Raw genomic sequence first — 16,385 nt, forward strand, 5'->3', positions numbered from 1 at the left:
TTTGTCCTGTGTCTGACTTATTTCACTGAACATAACGTCCTCTCGGTTCAGCTATGTTGTAGCATGTGTCCAAATATTCTTCCATTTTAAAGCTGAATAATATTCCATTGTGTGGGTGGACCCCATTGTGATCATCCATTCATCTGTCCATAGACACTTGGGTTCCCACCTCTTGGCTACTGTGAATAACACTGCTGTGAACTTTCATATTCAAGTTGCAGCTTTCAGTTCTTTTCATGTGTCAAATAATTTTTAACTTCTTTTCAACATTTAAAATATGTAAGTACCATTCCTTTTTTGTTTTGTTAATCCTCACCCATTGATATTTTTTCCACTGGTTTTTAGAAAGAGTAGAAGGGAGGGAGGGGGAGAGAGAGAGAGAGAGAAACATCGATGTGAGAGAAACACATCAATTGATTGCCTCCTGCACATGCCATGTCCAGGGTGAGGGATTGAACCTGCAACCCAGGTACATGCCTTTGACTGGGAATCAAACCTGCAACCCTTTGGTGAGTGGGTTGATAATCTAATCACTGAGCAACAGCGGTCAGGGCTGTAAATACCATTCTTTTTTTTTTTTTTAACTCCTCACCAGAGGATACTTTTTTCATTTATCTTCAGATAGAAGTGGGAGGGGGAGAGGGGAAGAGAGAGAGAGAGAAACATCGATGTGAGAGATACACATCAATCGACTGCTTCCCAAACGACCCCGACTGGGAAACGAACTGCAACCCAGGTATGTGCCCTTGACTGGAATTGAACCCGTGATTCTTTGGTCCACAAGCTGAAGCTCCAACCGCTGAGCCAGACCAGCCAGGGCTGTAAATGCCACTCTTAGTAGGCTATATAAAAATAGCTAGTGGGCCGGATTTGGCCTGGGAGGTGTAATTTATTGATCTTAATTCTAGCCTATTTCTGTAGTTGTTAATTTTAAGTCTTCTTGGGGGACCTCATCTATTTTGTTTGATGCTGTGTCCATAGGTCAATAAATGAACCTCTTGTACAAAGGAAGGAACAGCTGGCACATTGGCTCAATTGGCATTGGCTGGCTGGTGAACTGTGTTAAGAACTCCAAAGCTCTATCCAGCCAGTGTGCCAAGATTGATTGAGGATGTCTGGCCTGGGCATTAGAAGGGGTGCTGGTGCTTCATGTTCTAATTCTTATCCCCAAATATCATCATTAGCAGCTCCTCCCAAGCTGCCTCAGCCCCAGGGGCTAGGAAAGGGTTGTGAAATGATTCAACAGGGTTGTCAAGGAACCTGGTTTCTTACCTGCAATTTCAAACTGGTCAGGCATCTCAGCAGCCAACTTCTGCATAGCAATGTCTGCCACGGGACCCAGGATCACCACTGGGCGCTTGAAATTGGCTGACGGGCCAAGAAACAATGACAAGAATCAGGATCCCATTTGTGGCAAAAACTGCAAAGTTCTTGCACGACCACTCTCTGCCTCCCCTTTAGAGTAGTATCATATCTAGCCAGGCCCATTGTTGGTCAGCTAAAGACTACATCTACCAGCCTCCCTTGCAGCTAGGGATGGCCAAGCGACTAAGTTTTAGCCCATGGGTTGCAAGCAGAATTAATGTGTGCAATTTTAGGTTGTATCCTTCAAGGAATGGGGTGAGCCCTTCCTGTCCTCTTTCCCCTTCCTGCTGGCTGGAATGTGGGTATGGATATACCATCTTAGACCACATGGGCAGAAAAACAAGACAAAGAGCCTGGATCCCTGAAACTATAAAGCAGTAAGGCCACACTCAACTGCTTACACTGGGACTGTTACTTGAAAACAAAACTTTTTAAAATGCAGCTGTCACTTGGGGTCTCTGCTATAGCAGTTGAACCTAGTAACTCAGTGTTCAGCAAACTACAACTCAAGGACCACATTCGGCCCACTGCTTGTTTTTTTTGTTGTTGTTGTTTTTTTTATCCTCACCCGAGGACATTCCTCCATCTTTTGTTCAGGTAGAGTGGGAGGGAGAGAGAGGAACAGAGAGAGAGAGAGAAACATCGACGTGAAAGGAACACACCGAGCAGCTGCCACCCACCAGGGCCGGGGACAAACTGCAACCGAGGTACGCGCCCCTAGTGGGAACCGAACCCGGGTCTCTCAGGACCGCAGGCCGACGCTCTAACCGCTGAACCAAACCGGCCAGGGCCCACTGCTTATTTTTATCTGTACCGCAGGCCGACGCTCCAACCGCTGAGCCAAACTGGCCAGGGCCCACTGCTTATTTTTAACGTTTTATTGGCATACAGTCATGTCCATTTACGTATGTCCTATCTCTGGTTGCATTCTTGCAGAGTAGAGTAGTTTTGAAAGAAACCATTTGGCCCACGAACTGTAAAATAGTTACCGTCCGGCCATTTGCAGGAAGAACTTGCTGACCTCTGGATGGATAGATGCTTTCACCAAAGAGGAAATGGGTGCAGAAGACATCTTGGCGGGAGGAAAGTGAGTAGCCAGCCCTCTCTGCACCTTCTCTTTTTCTTCTCTCCTTCCAGGCTTATCTCTCTTAAAAGCCCCGTACATTCATATTTCTAAACTTTCATTGGCTGGAGGTAGAAATTAAGTACATGGCCTTTGATTTTGAAGTCTTCTTTTGTCTGGGTGTTGGTGCAGCAGCTGAAGGGCAGCTCAGTCCTTTCTCATCCTGGGCGAGGAGCCCTTCTGGTTCTCCTACAGTATTTTTTTCTAAAGGCCTCTGCACCACGTTTTATTCTTTGTCTCCCAAGACTGGGCAAGAGCTAATCTCTTCCTTCCCTGAAGTCTGGATAAGGCTGCCCCCTTCCCCCTTCTCAGGTAGGGAAAGGCTCTATGTGCTGGTTTTGTGCTGATGTATCTTTTTAAATTGCGGTAAAATATAAATAACATGAAATTTACTTTTTCTTTTTTTTAAATCCTCACCCAAGGATATTTTTCCATTTATCTTCAGATAGAGTGGGAGGAAGGGAAGGAGGGAGGGGGAAAGAGAAACATCGATGTGAGAGAGACACATCCTCTGGCCGCCTGCCACATGATTCAGACCAGGCCTGGGGACCCAACAGCAACTGAGGTATGTGCCCCTGACTGGAATCGAACCCGTGACTCTTTGGTCCGAGGGTCTATGTTCTAACTGCTGAGCCAAACCGGTCAGGGATAAAATTTACTTTTTTAATCTTTACATTGTAAAAGGTATAATTCTGTGACATTTAGTATGTTCACAATGTTGGGGGACCTCCTATGAGTGGGATCACAGTATTTGTCCTGTGTCTGTCTTATTTCATTGAGCATAATGTCCTCAAGGTTCAACTATATTGTAGCGTGTGTCAGAATTTTCTTCCTTTTTTTTTTTGTGCTGAGACTCAGGAGAATTTTCTTCTGTTTAAGGCTGAATATTATTCCATTGTGTGGGTGGGCCACATTGTTGTTATCCGTTCATCTGTCCATGGGCACTTGGGTTGTTTCCACATCTAGGCTACTGTGAATAACGCTGCTATGAACTTTTATGTTCAAGTTGCAGTTTCAGTTCTTTCCATGTGTCACAAAAAATGTTTAACTTCTTTTCAGTCATTTAAAATACGTAAATACCATTCGGTATAAAAATAACTGGTAGGCCAGATATGGCCTGGGAGATGTAATTTGTTGACTCCAATTCTAGCTTATTTCTATCATTGTTAATTTTTGGTATCCTTGGGGAACCTTGTGTATTTTGTTTGATGCAGTCACCACTGCCATCTAGTTCCAGAACATTCTCTTTTCTCCCCAAAGAAACCCTGTTTCCATGAGCAGTCACTCCCCATTTCCCTCCCCCACTTTCCGTCTCCGTGGAGTTGCCCGTTCTGGACATTTCACATCAACGGAGTTACACACTCTGTGGCCTTTTGTTCTGGCTTCTCTCACTGGGCATCGTGTATTAAGGTCCAAACATGTAGCGAGTACCAGTGCTTCACTCCTTTTCATGGCTAGTAATACTCTATTGTGTGGATGGACCACAGTGTGCTTATCATTCACCAGCTGATGGACTCTCGAGTTGTTTCCACCTTTTGGCTATTATGAATAATTCTGCCGTGAGCATGTGTGGACACATTTTGGTCTGAAAACCTGTTCACAGTAGGCATGCATTTTTAGGGCATTATTCACCTCAAACTGACAACCTTAAAATGACAGCACCCACTCTGTGAATAACCCCCTCTTGCTGTGTTATCTAGTGTGGCAGCTGCTGGCCATGTGTGGCTGTTGAGCATTTGAAACGGGGCTCATATACACCAAGATGTGCTGTCAAAACACACACCAGATCTTGAAGACTTAGTGCAAATTTAAAAAAAGGATTGTGGAGCCCTGGCCGGTTTGGCTCAGTGGTTAGAATATCATGGGTTCAATTCCTGCACGTACCTGGGTTGCAGGTTCAATCCCTAGCCCTGGTCGGGGTCATGTGAGAGGCAACCAATTGATGCATCTCTTTCACATTGATGTTTCTCCATCTCTCTCTCTCTCTCTCTCTCTCCCCCCCTCCCTTCTACTCTAAAAAAAAATCAATAGAAAAATATCCTCAGGTGAGGATTAACCAAAAAAGAAAAAAAAAGGGATTGTGGAACAGCTCATTAATAATTTTATATGGATTATCTCTTGAAATAATATTTTGGATAGAGGCATGTTAAAAAATAAATTATTAAAATTATTTTCAACCATTTTGTTTTATAGATTTTATATGTGGCTCGCATATTTCTATTGGATATAGGAATTAATTTTTAAGGAATGAAGCCTTTTCCTGTCCCTTCTGTGCCCTAAAATAACTAAAAGTGGGTATTTTTGGTGGAAGGAGAGAGGTAAGCATGTGGCTTCTGAAGGCTACACTAGTACGTCCTAACTCTTATTTGAGGTTCCATGGCCCCCTAGGCCTGGAACTCCGTTGACCCACCTTCTCGCAGCACCACACGTTCATACGGTGGGTAGTGACCCTGCCTGGTGAGATCCGACAGATCCTCTCGGCTTCGATGGGTGGTCTTCTTGGCTCCCCGACGAAAACCCCGCAGTCGCCAGAACTCGGCCCGCCCACCGGAGCCCGCCGCAGAGGCGCCAGGCCCAATCCCCATAACCCGCTGAGCGGCCTCCAGACTGGCCAACTGCTCCGCCCTGGGGAGAAGGAGATTGATGAGCACTGGGATCAGCACAGTAACAGCCCCAGAGATGACCCTATCCCAGTCTCAGGGCCTGTGTACATGTCACCTCACATGGTACAGGGACTCTGCAGATGTGATTAAGTTAAGGTCCCTGAGACTGGGATGACCCTGGATTCCCCAGGGGGCCCAGCATCATCACAGGGTCCTCATAAGAGGGAGGCAGGCGGGAAGGTCAGAGTCAGAGATGGAAGAGGCTGTGCTGCTGGCTGTGAGGATGGAGGAAGGGCCACGAGCCGCAAAAGGCCAAAACAATTCTCTGGAGCCTCCAGAAAGGACCAACCCCGCCTTCGCCTGGATTGTAGCTCTAAGAAGTTCATTTTGGGCTTCTGGCCTCCAGAATGTGTGTGGACTGAAGCCCCTACATTGGATGTGATTTGTTACCGCTGCCCCAGGAAACCCATACAAGCGCGACTGCACCACCCTGGGCCACCTGCACGTCTCAGGGTGAACTGCCAGCACTGCAAAGGAGGGACACCGTGGGGAAACGGAGACTGATGGGGGCAGCCCGACTGAGGGTGGGAAATGGTCCCCACCTCTTCTGGTTGGGAATGATGCCACGCTCCTGCTCCCGGAGGTCACGACCCATGCGTACCACCAGCCAGTGGCCTCCACGGGTGTGGCTCTGCCCAGGGCCCGAATACAGTGTGTCCAGCACGTGGAAGACGTCGCCACGGGTGAAGCCCAGGCCATAGGGTGGGCTGGGCTCCAGTTCAAAGTGTGTGCGGATGTAGAAGGAGTCGCCCACACGGGATTGCACCATTTTCAGGAAGACTGTGGACAGGGAGAGGCTCTGAGCCAGTAGGGTTACTGCTAGACCTGACCCTTCCCCAGGGAGTGGACCTCACCCCTGGGCCACGAACAGCCCCGCCCCCACTCACTGTCCTGCTTCCGCTGCGTCACCAGCTCTACCTCTTCACCCAGTGGCAGCCCCAGCAGCACCTGCACAGCCTCCTCCCGAGTCAGGTTCTGGAAGGGCATATCATTCACCTGCCAGGAAAGGGTGGGGGGATGGATGAAGCTCTGGGCAGCAGATCCCAGCTCTCCCTCTGAACAAAGCTCACCCCCAACTGCTGCCAGAGGGCCCCAGCGACTGGGGACAGCTGATGGGGGCACCACCTTATGGCAGCATGGGCTTCACAGACACATGGAAGTCTTGACCCAGAACCCGGGGCACAGGAACTGCAATCAGTACACAAATAACAGGCATGGTGGGTTGTCATCATCAAGGCTTGGGAATGGGGTCACAGTGGTGACAGGTTTGTGACAATGGTGGAAATTGTGTGACACTCCAAAGAAGGCATAGTCACAGGGTTGTGACAGGGACAGTGATATATAGACACAGACAGTGGGTCATAGACACCAACCTTCACAGTTACGACAGGGACAATAATATACAGACACGGACAGTGGGTCACACCTGCTCTCAGCAGACCCCGGGGAGGGCACAGGCTGTAACAAACTCAGGAGTATCACCCAGCATGCCAACACGCCCACCGCCAGCCACCTGCAGAATCTGATCTCCCTCCTGGATGCCCTGTTCCTCAGCTGGGCTGCCCTCCTGCACCCCCGACACAAAGATGCCCACATCATTGCCTCCAGCTAGTCGCAGCCCAATGCTGGTGCCCTTGCAGAAGCGGACCACTCGTGAGTCGGGGCTATACCTGCAGGGGAGGCAGAGGCAGGTCAGTCCAGAGTGGGCAGAGATGAAACACTGGGCATCATTGGGAGAGCCCCCCGCCAGGCCTCAGTTTCCCAAATAGTTGCACAGGACCTGTGGTGGTCCCATCAACATCCTGGTGCAGGAAGGCGGGAATATGGTGCCTGGGAAGGTACCCTGGGGATGTGGGAGTTTCAAGTTGGTAGGCTTTTTCCTGGGGCACATACCCACGGTCCTCCATGCTCTGGCTGCTGGGCACCCTGTAGATGTCATAGCTGCTTTGCCTGGGGGAGTCTGAAAGGGAGCAGCTGGTCTATTTCCCAAGCACACTGGCTAGTCCAGCCACCAAACCCTTGGTATAGGGTGTCCCTACCCCATGGAATACCATCACCCAGCCCTCAGCCCTTCCCAGGGAACTGTCTCTGACCTCTAAGGCCCATGCCAACCTCTCCCCCTGTGCCTGGCACAGTGTCACTGGCTGAGATTAAAACAGAGGAGAGGTGCTCAGAGTCACCACCCATCCACCCTCCGTTTACCTGGTTCCAAGGTGGTTCTGGAATCCACGGAACCTTCCTGCCGAAGCTGGGGGCTCTCCCTGGTGAGGAACAGGTTTGAGGTGAGGTGGGGGTGGATGTCAAGAGATGATTTTTAGAATTTTCATTTATCTGAACTCAGATTCAAATCTTGGTTCTGCCCTTCTGTAGTTGTGTGAGAGCAAACTGCGTTCTTTCCCTCTCTGAGCCTCAGTTTCCTTCTCTGAGCCATGGGGTGACTGAGTTGAATGAATTCCTCATAGAGGGCTGGGTCAGGATGAAATGAGCCTGGGACAAATAGTTGTTTTATTGTTTTAATATTAGTGTAAAGTTCTAGGCGTTGCTATGGACTAAATGTTTGTCTCCCCTGCGAATTCATATGCTGAAGCCCTAACCCCCAGTGGAATTGTGTTAGGAGGCGGAGGGCGGAGCCTTTGGGACGTGACTAAGTTTAGATAAAGTCATGAGGGTGGGGTCCCTATGGTGGGGTTAGTGTCTTTATAAGAGACACCAGAGATCAATCTCTTCACCAGGCGAGGACACAGCAAGGAGGCAGCCATCTGCAGGCCATGAAGAGGCCCTCGCTAGAATCTGACCCTGTTGCACCCTGATCATGGACTCCCAGGATCCAGAACTGTGAGAAATAACTGTCTGCTGTGTCATCCCCCAACCCCCCGGCCTCTGGTATTCTGTTATAGCAGCCAGAGCTCAGAGTTAAACCACATGAAAAGAAAGTCCCCTGCAAAACCAGCCCACTGTGAGCAGCGGTGAGTTACCACACTTTTCAGATACCTTCAAATAAACGTGTGGGGAAAAATATATTTTTGAAAGAAAATCTAGATCAGGCCACATATTAGCATTTCCAACATTCATCGTGTGAAACTCTAGTGCTGAAATTAGAAAATACTATCCTCCGCACCCCACACCTCCTGGAACAGCTTTAGACTAAGGGGTCTGCATCAGAGAACCTGTCAAACTACTTGGACCCATTTGTCCAGAGGTCCTTCTGTGTGCAAGTGGAATGTCCAGCAAGATCACACAAAAGTCCCCCAAGCCCTGGCCAGTTTGGGTCAGCAGTTAGAGCATCCTCCCGAGGACCAAAGAGTCTTGGGTTTGATTTTGGTCAAGGACACATACCTCGGTTGCAGTTCATCCCCAGCCCTGGTCAGGGTCATGTGGGAGACAACAGTCAATGTGTCTCTCTCACATCAATGTTTCTCTCTCTCTCTGCTTCCCTCCCACTCTATCTAAAGATAAATAGAAAAAATGTCCTCGGGTGAGGATTAAAAAAACAAAAGTCCCCCCAAACCCTGTGTCATTCATTCACCCTACATGATGCCATGTGCGTTTTGCTGGGCCTTTTAAATATAATTTCCAAGACATCTTTTCGTGGCTGTCTAGTATTCCCAAGCAAGGATGTATTATAATAATAGTAAAGAGCAGAAGAGACACACAGTGAGCATTCACTGTGGGCTGAGCACACACATGTATCATCTCCTTTTAGCACCCTAATTAATGGGTCCTAAATGGAGCCTTGGGGTGGGTCTCTGTGATGGTCCCCAGAGACCCTTCCTCCTGGTAGTTACAGCCTGTGCTAGTCCCCCTTCCACAATGAACCAAGGTTGGCCTGTGTGACCAACAGAACACAGTGGGAGTGAAGGTGTGATACACCTGAAATGAGGTTCACATACGCGGTCTTAGATCGTTCGCTTTAGGGAACCATAGGACAGGCCACCTGGTGAGGATCGGAGTCTTCCAGCCAACAGCATGGGAGCGAGCCTGGAAGTGGATCATCCACCTCCAAAAGCCTAAAGCCCTAAACATGTCTTGACTATGACCTCCTGAGATTGCGAATCAGGACCACTCGGCTAAGCCGCCCCTCAATTCCTGACTCTCAGAAATGATGGGAGATACTAAATATTTACTGTTGTTTCAAGCTGCTAGGTTTGGGAGTAATTTCCACAGCCATGGATAACAGATACAACCCCCACTTCTCAGGGTGCTGAAAACTAGGTGAGGTACCCATTATCTCAATAAACCCCAAATATTGAGCTTTTTTTCTTTTAGGCGTTGGATTGTGTCCCCTCAAAATCTGTCTGTTGAAGTCCTAACCCCAATATCACAGAATGTGATAGTATTTGGAAATAAGATTGTTGTAGATATAATTAGTAAAGAAGAGATCATACTGGAGCAGGGTGGGCCACTAACCCAATATGACTGGTGTCCTTTTTTTTTCTTTTTATTCCTCACTCATTAAATAGAGTGGGAGGGAGGGGGGCAGACAGAGAGACAGAGAGAAACATCGATGTGATAGAGTCACATGGACTGGTTGCTTCCCGCACCACCCGGCCAGGGCTGGGGATGAACTGCAACCGAGGTACATGCCCTTGGCCGGAATCGAACCTCTCGACTCTGGTCTGTGGGCCGACGCTCTCATCGCTAAGTCAAACTGGCCAGGGCTGGTGTCCTTATAAAACAGGAAAATTTGGGCACAGAGACAGACAGAGGGAAGACAGCAAGAAGCACTCAGGGAGGAGATAGCTGTATAGGAGCCAAGGAATGCCAGAGGCCATGAGAAGCTGGGAGAGAGATCTGGAACAGATCCTCCGCTGGAGCCCTTAGAGGGAGCACAGCCCTGCGAACATCCTGACTGGGACTTCTGGCCTCCAAAACTGAGACAACGAATTTCTATTGTCCTTGGCTACCCTGTTTGTGGCACTTTGTTACAGCAGCCGCAGGAGACAATTACAAGATGGTTCCAATTTTTCCCTTATTTATTTATTTATTTATTTATTTATTTATTTATTTATTTATTTATTTATTTATTTGTGTACGTGCCCCTAGCAGGAACCAAACCTGGGACTCTCTGGTCCGCAGGCTGACGCTCCAATCACTGAGCCAAACCGGCCAGGGCCAATTTTTCCCTTTTATAAACATCATCATCATAAACCAGCATCCTCTAGTCTCCCCATACATCCATGGCTACTTTGCCCCCAAGAGTAATCCCTAAAAGGGTCTTACTGTGTAAAAGGGCTTATGCATATGCATTTTTTTTTTTTTAATCCTCACCCGAGGACATTTTTCCTTTTTTTGTTCAGGTAGAGTGGGAGGGAGAGAGAGGAACAGAGAGAGAGAGAGAGAAACATCGACGTGAAAGGGACACATTGAGTGGCTGCCACCCACATGACCAACCAGGGCCGGGGACAAACTGCAACCAAGGTACGTGCCCCTAGCGGTAACCGAACCCAGGTCTCTCGGGACCACAGACCGATGCTCCAACCGCTGAGCCAAACTGGCCAGGGCAGCTTATGCATTTCTTTTTTTTTTTTTATCCTCACCCGAGGATATTTTTCCATTTTTTGTTCAGATAGAGTGGGAGGGAAAGAGAGGAAGGGAGAGAAAGAGAGAAACATCGACGTGAAGGGACACATCGAGTGGCTGCCACCCGCACGACCAACCAGGGCCGGGGACAAACGGCAACCGAAGTACGTGCCCTTAGCGGGAACCGAACCTGGGTCTCTCCGGACCGCAGGCCGACGCTCTAACCGCTGAGCCAAACTGGCCAGGGCAGCTTATGCATTTCAAGTCTTCTAGGATGCATTATGAAATCCAGTTAGTTACTTCTGCTTTAAGTCAATCCATATCTGGCTCTCCCAGTACCCAAGAACCAACAGCCACATGTTGTGGGCAAGAAAGACTGTATGTGGATGGGGAAGCCTCTTCCAAGCAGGCCATCAGGACTGCGCCCTCAAGGCTACCCCCCGTTGGAAAAGATATGACCATGTTCCCATCCTGCACAACCATACTTGCCAATGGGGGTACGTACACAGGGGGATTGATTCGGTTGGCATCAGGACTCCGTTGCTTGTGCTGGGGTGGTGGTGGGACATAGGATGGTGGCGCCTGAGACAGTTCTGAGCCAAGGTCTGAGATGTCTGTGGAGGAGAAGGCATCCCATCAGCTACATTTCAGCCTGGACCCATTTCATAGAAGGGAACATCAAGGTCCCTCTAAGCAAAGGAACCTAGACCAGAGTCAGACTCAGCCAGGTAACTCCAGCCCTGACTTGCTGTGTTGTCTTGAGCAAGTTTCTGTCCCTCTTTGAGCCTCTTGGAGCAGGCTCACTGACTCCTTGGCCCTGCCCTTCTTTCAATCCCTGCCTCCTGGCCCTCACCCTCCAGGAGGGAGCTGTCACTGTCACTGACAGCGGGTGGGATGTTCACCAAAAACTGCCCTCGGTCTCTGAGCACCAGCAGAGTCAGCTTCCCTTCTGACTTCTCAATTAGTCGCCGTGTATCACTCAGTGACAGATTCTCACTGGACACCCCGTTGATCTAAAAGGAACCAGGAAGGAAGAGAGAATGTGAGTTAAAGAGAGAGGGGAAAATAGTAGAAACAAATAGCTTGGTAGGGAGACTAGAAACATGCATTGCCAGGGGTTACTAAAAACAGACATCTCAAGAGAAAAGGATAGAATGGGATTCCTGCTGTGAGAAGAGTCTATGCCAGAACTAATCTCCACAAGAATTCTAGAAACAGACACTTTTCTAAGGAGGGGAACACTAGGGGAAATTAGAAACAGGTTGACTCTCTCATCTCCCTAGGGGGGTAAATTTCTTATGAGACACCAAGAACAAATATTAGAAATTAGTCTAATTAGAAGAGAATGAGTAGATACTTAAAGATACTAGAAGGTACTCTAGGAGGTACTGGAAACAAACATTTAGAGGCAGATTAGAAACTCAATTGCCATTAAGGACTTATGTCATTTCCACTTACACCAGGAATCCCTTTCTAACATTCTCCCTTGGGAGTGTCTGTTTTCAGTAGCCCTGGGGACTGTGAGTTCTAGTCCCCCAATAAGCTGTTTCTAGTGTTGGCCCCAAGCCACTAGAAACAGACAAGTCCTCAGGATCACTAGAAATAGATTACTCTGAGGAGACTCTAGAAGCAGTCAACTGGAAATGGTTTGGAAATCACTAGAAACGGATTTTCAGGAGTTGAGTCTAGAAAGAAACTCTTAAGGCAGAGCTGCTGCTCAAAGCCTCATCTCCCATTAGCACCAACCACCTAGGGCAGGTCTGGGAATCAGAGCTGTAGCCAGCTGAACAGTGATTCTGATTCTAGAAACAGACAACCCAAAGAGGGTATAGAAATTATATTTGGCAGTAGATTAGCTGCAGATGGGGTGGAGGGAGAACAGGGGAAAGCCATCTCCAACCTTTGGGAAACTGGAAACAATGCAGAAGTCGAATGGTTCAGGGCCAGCTCTGCTGACCTTGACCTATGACTCAGTGGCACCGTTTACCTCTGGCCTCAGTCTCCCTCTTCCATACCCCAACAGGAAGCCTGGGCTCACCTGTAGGATAAGGTCTCCTTCCTGCAGCCCTCGGTTCCGGGCAGCCAGGCCTGAATCTGTGATGTGCTTGATGAAGATCTGACTGCCCAGCTTGACCCCAAACTCTGTGGGGAGAGGAGGGAGACTGAGGCAGGGCCTGGAGTCTGGGCTGCCGAGTCCTCTCAGAGCTCAGCCTTCTTGCCTACCCTTGGCCTTCCTTCTATCAGGGCTGCTGTTCCAAAGGAAAGGGTCAGGCTTGGCTCCCTCCCAGTCACACTGGGGCTGTTCTGATACTGACAACCTGATAGGACCCACAGTGTCACTGCAGGGATTCTGATGTCACTGCATGGAGGCTTCAGAGAGACCTGTTTCCAGGCTTTTCCAGCTTCTAGAGGCACCGCATCCCTGGCTCAAGGCCCAGCCTCCATCCTCACAGCCAGCAGCACAGCCTCTTCCATCTCTGACTCTCACCCTCCTGCCTCCCTCTTCCCTGGGAGGACACTGGGCTTCCCTGGAGAATCCAAGGTCATCCTCATCTCAGGGGCCTTAACTTAATCTATCTGCCAAATGCCTTTACCACATGAGCCGACATGTCCACAGGTCCTGGGACCAGGATGGGGATGTGTTTGGGGCTGTTACTGTGCTGACCACACACAATAAGGCCCTTTGTGGGGACACCAAGCCCCACTGCCATCAATACGCCTGCTCACCTTCACTCTCCCTCCTCCGCACCAGCACCGACTTCACTGGCCTCATCTGCACGTCCTGCTGTGGCAGCCTCTTGAAGCCGGACATGAGGGCCAGCCCTTTGGCCTCGGAGCCCCCATCTGGGCTCCTGCTCCCACGGCGGCCAGCCCGGCTGCGGCGGCCTGCCCTGGGCCGGTGGGAGCGCTCGCCTAGGGAGCGCCCAGAGCCGCTGGACGTGTCACCCTCATAGCCCCGGCCATGGTCAGCCTCCTCCAGCCGCCAGGGCCCATCTTCATCTGAGTCCTGGTGTCCTGGGCCACCAGGGCTGGCCTTGGTGGTGGGCAGCTGGATTTTCTGGGGACGCTTTATAGTCTAATAGGGGAGGTGGAGGGATAATCAGCTCATTGATCTATCCCATCCACCAGGTGGCCCTGGGGGACCCCAGCCACTCTGGGCCTCAATATCCAAGCTGTAAAATGGTAACAAGACCCCACTTGCTCACACTGATACCACCCCTGCACCGCAGAACCAGTGGGGCTCAGCCAGGGGCCAAGGTGCCCCTGAGCCAGGGGCTGCTGCTCCCACCCGACCCCCACTTACAATGTTGGCCATCTTGGTGCAGGTCTTGAGTATATGAATGGCAAAGGTGGAGTTGACATTCTCCATGGATACCCCGTTCACCATGACAATTTGGTCTCCTATCCTGAGGGAAAAGGCCAGGTCTCAGACAGGAGGCCTCACATAGGAGCCCCTCTCCCCAGACCTGCCCTGAGGGCCCCTGGCACCTCCCCAGCACCCACCTTCAGGGAAGGTACCCCTGGGTCTAATTCACTGATGTCCCCAGTCTCACAAAGACATTTATCCTCTGGGCCTCAGTTTCCTCATCTGTAAGATAGGGCTGCTCATAGATCCCACCATAATCATACAATGCAACCATAGAAGGGAAACTGGCATTAAAACTGGCATCTCTGTAACCCCCCACATTTTTCCCTCTTCCTGCTTTTCTCCCAGCCTGTGTTTCATATCCTTTCTTTCTGTGAAGTTGGTCCCTGATTCTGGGTTAAGCCATGTCACCCATCGGCTACTCAGGTCCCAGAACCATTTCCCAAATACCTCCCAGGAGCCTCCTGCCTCCATGGGCTCAGACCCTGGTTCTCCTTCCCTCAGCAAAAGAGATGTTTCCAGGTCATGGGGATGTAAAGTACAGCACAAGGATTATAGTCAATAATATTGTAATAACTATGTTCCTGGCTGGTGTGGCTCAGTTGGCTGGGTGCTGTCCCTCGCACTGAAAGGTTGCTGGTTTGATTCCCAGTCAGGGTACATGACCAGGTAGTGGACTTGATCCCCAGTAGGGGACATGTGGAAGCCAACCCATTGATGTTTCTCTCTCACATCGATATTTCTCTCTCTCCTTCTCCCTAAAAATCAATTTAAAATCTTTTTAAAAAGTAAAATAAACTTATGTTTTTAAAAAAATGCTGTAGCCCTGGCTGGTTTTGCTCAGAAGTTAGGGCATTGGCCCATGGACCAGAGTCTCGGGTTCAATTCCCAGTAAAGGGCACATACCTGGGTTGCAGGTTCAATCCCCAGCCCTGATCGGAGTCATGCAGGAGGCAACCAACTGATGTGTCTCTCTCACCTCGATGTTTCCCTCTCTCTCTCTCTCTCTCTTCCCCTCCCTTCCACTCTATCTGAAAAAACTCAATGAAAAAATATGTTCAGGTGAAGATTAAAAAAATATATATTGTGTCTGGCTAGTGTGGCTCAGTGGCTGAGCGTTGACCCATGCACCAAGAGGTCACTGGTTCGATTCCCAGTCAGGACATATGCCCAGGTTGTGGGCCAGATTCCCAGTGGGGAGCATGCAGGAAGCGGCCAATCGATGTTCTCTCTCATCAATGTTTCTATCTCTCTCTCCCTCTTACTTCCTCTCTCTCTAAAATCAATAAAGGAACATTTATTTTAATAACTGTATATGTTATCTAGTGAGTACTAGACTTATCAGGGGGAATCAATTTGAAAGTTAAATAAATGTATAACCACTATGCTGTATACCTGAAACTAGTATACTAGTGAATGTCAACTATAATTAAAAAATTAAAAAAGATTTCCAGGACTGTTTGGTCCGGGAGCACCCCGGGGCCATTCTGACCCAGGAACTGCATTGGAGGCCCAGGAAGTGCCTTGGGGCGAGTGAGGGCCAAATCACTGACTCTGTCCTGCTGCCAGCTCCAACCCTGTGTTGACAGAGCCAGAAGACACGAGGCACTTTCCAGCCTCCTAACTTTGGCCCACATAGGTCCCTTCTCTTGACGTGCCCCAACCCGGGCTGCCCTGATACTCACTGCAGCCTACCCACAGCCGGCCCTCCAGACACCACATCAGACACAAACACGGATCCACCAGGCCGGTCATGGCCACCAGAGATTGCGATGCCGAAGCCCCTGTGGGGGTCCTGAGGGGGAATCAGAGACAGAATAAGCTTTTGCTTCCCTCTGGGACAAAGGTTCTCCCATTGAGACCAAACTGCCGTTTCCACCAGCACCCTCTAAGGGAGAGGGAGGCCTCACCTTGTAGATTGTAGCCGTGTGCTGTTCCCAGATGGTCAGTTCCTCCATGTCCAACACCTGGCAGAAAGGGAACAGGGATGGTGGATATGAGTTCACAGCATGTTCGTTGGAGCATGTGGGGGTCCCCCTGCCCTCAGTGGGGAGTGCCGATCTGACACTCCCATAGTTTAAGCCTGTGAACAAGTAGCTACCTCTCTTGAGACCTTAGTTTTTCTATCTGCAAAATTGATTTAAATCTGTTGGTCTCAACTGGAAATGATTCTTCTCTCCAAAGGATATTTGGTGATGTCTGGAGGCATTAGTGGTTGTCATAAATGGGGATGCTCCTGGCAAGGCCAAGGATGCTGTTCAACCCCACATAGTTCCCAGGACAGCCCCACCATAGAGTATGGTCCAGACACAAATGCTGATAGTGCCAAAACTGAGAAACCCCGGGC

The 16,385-nt window shown here is 49.5% G+C and overlaps 1 protein-coding gene across 1 annotated transcript in view; it reads right to left on the bottom strand.

The window, feature by feature from the left end:
* The window catches only part of TJP3 (tight junction protein 3), a 20,121-nt gene extending 4,119 nt beyond the window's left edge, over positions 1 to 16,002 (bottom strand). The window contains exons 1-14 of the mRNA XM_036281979.1: positions 15,949 to 16,002; positions 15,724 to 15,833; positions 13,976 to 14,078; positions 13,399 to 13,747; positions 12,710 to 12,813; positions 11,525 to 11,684; positions 11,177 to 11,285; positions 7,354 to 7,412; positions 7,045 to 7,111; positions 6,665 to 6,821; positions 6,039 to 6,147; positions 5,694 to 5,931; positions 4,899 to 5,113; positions 1,273 to 1,368 (exon numbers count right to left, since the gene is read on the bottom strand). Of these exons, the coding sequence (XP_036137872.1) occupies positions 1,273 to 1,368; positions 4,899 to 5,113; positions 5,694 to 5,931; positions 6,039 to 6,147; positions 6,665 to 6,821; positions 7,045 to 7,111; positions 7,354 to 7,412; positions 11,177 to 11,285; positions 11,525 to 11,684; positions 12,710 to 12,813; positions 13,399 to 13,747; positions 13,976 to 14,078; positions 15,724 to 15,833; positions 15,949 to 15,996 (1,924 nt within the window). The 5' untranslated portion in view covers positions 15,997 to 16,002. The remainder of the gene's footprint in view (positions 1 to 1,272; positions 1,369 to 4,898; positions 5,114 to 5,693; positions 5,932 to 6,038; positions 6,148 to 6,664; positions 6,822 to 7,044; positions 7,112 to 7,353; positions 7,413 to 11,176; positions 11,286 to 11,524; positions 11,685 to 12,709; positions 12,814 to 13,398; positions 13,748 to 13,975; positions 14,079 to 15,723; positions 15,834 to 15,948) is intronic.
* Positions 16,003 to 16,385: the final 383 nt, after the last annotated feature.

The sequence above is a fragment of the Molossus molossus genome, unplaced genomic scaffold (assembly GCF_014108415.1).
Source record: "Molossus molossus isolate mMolMol1 unplaced genomic scaffold, mMolMol1.p scaffold_m16_p_4, whole genome shotgun sequence".
Classification (NCBI taxonomy): Eukaryota; Metazoa; Chordata; class Mammalia; order Chiroptera; family Molossidae; genus Molossus; species Molossus molossus.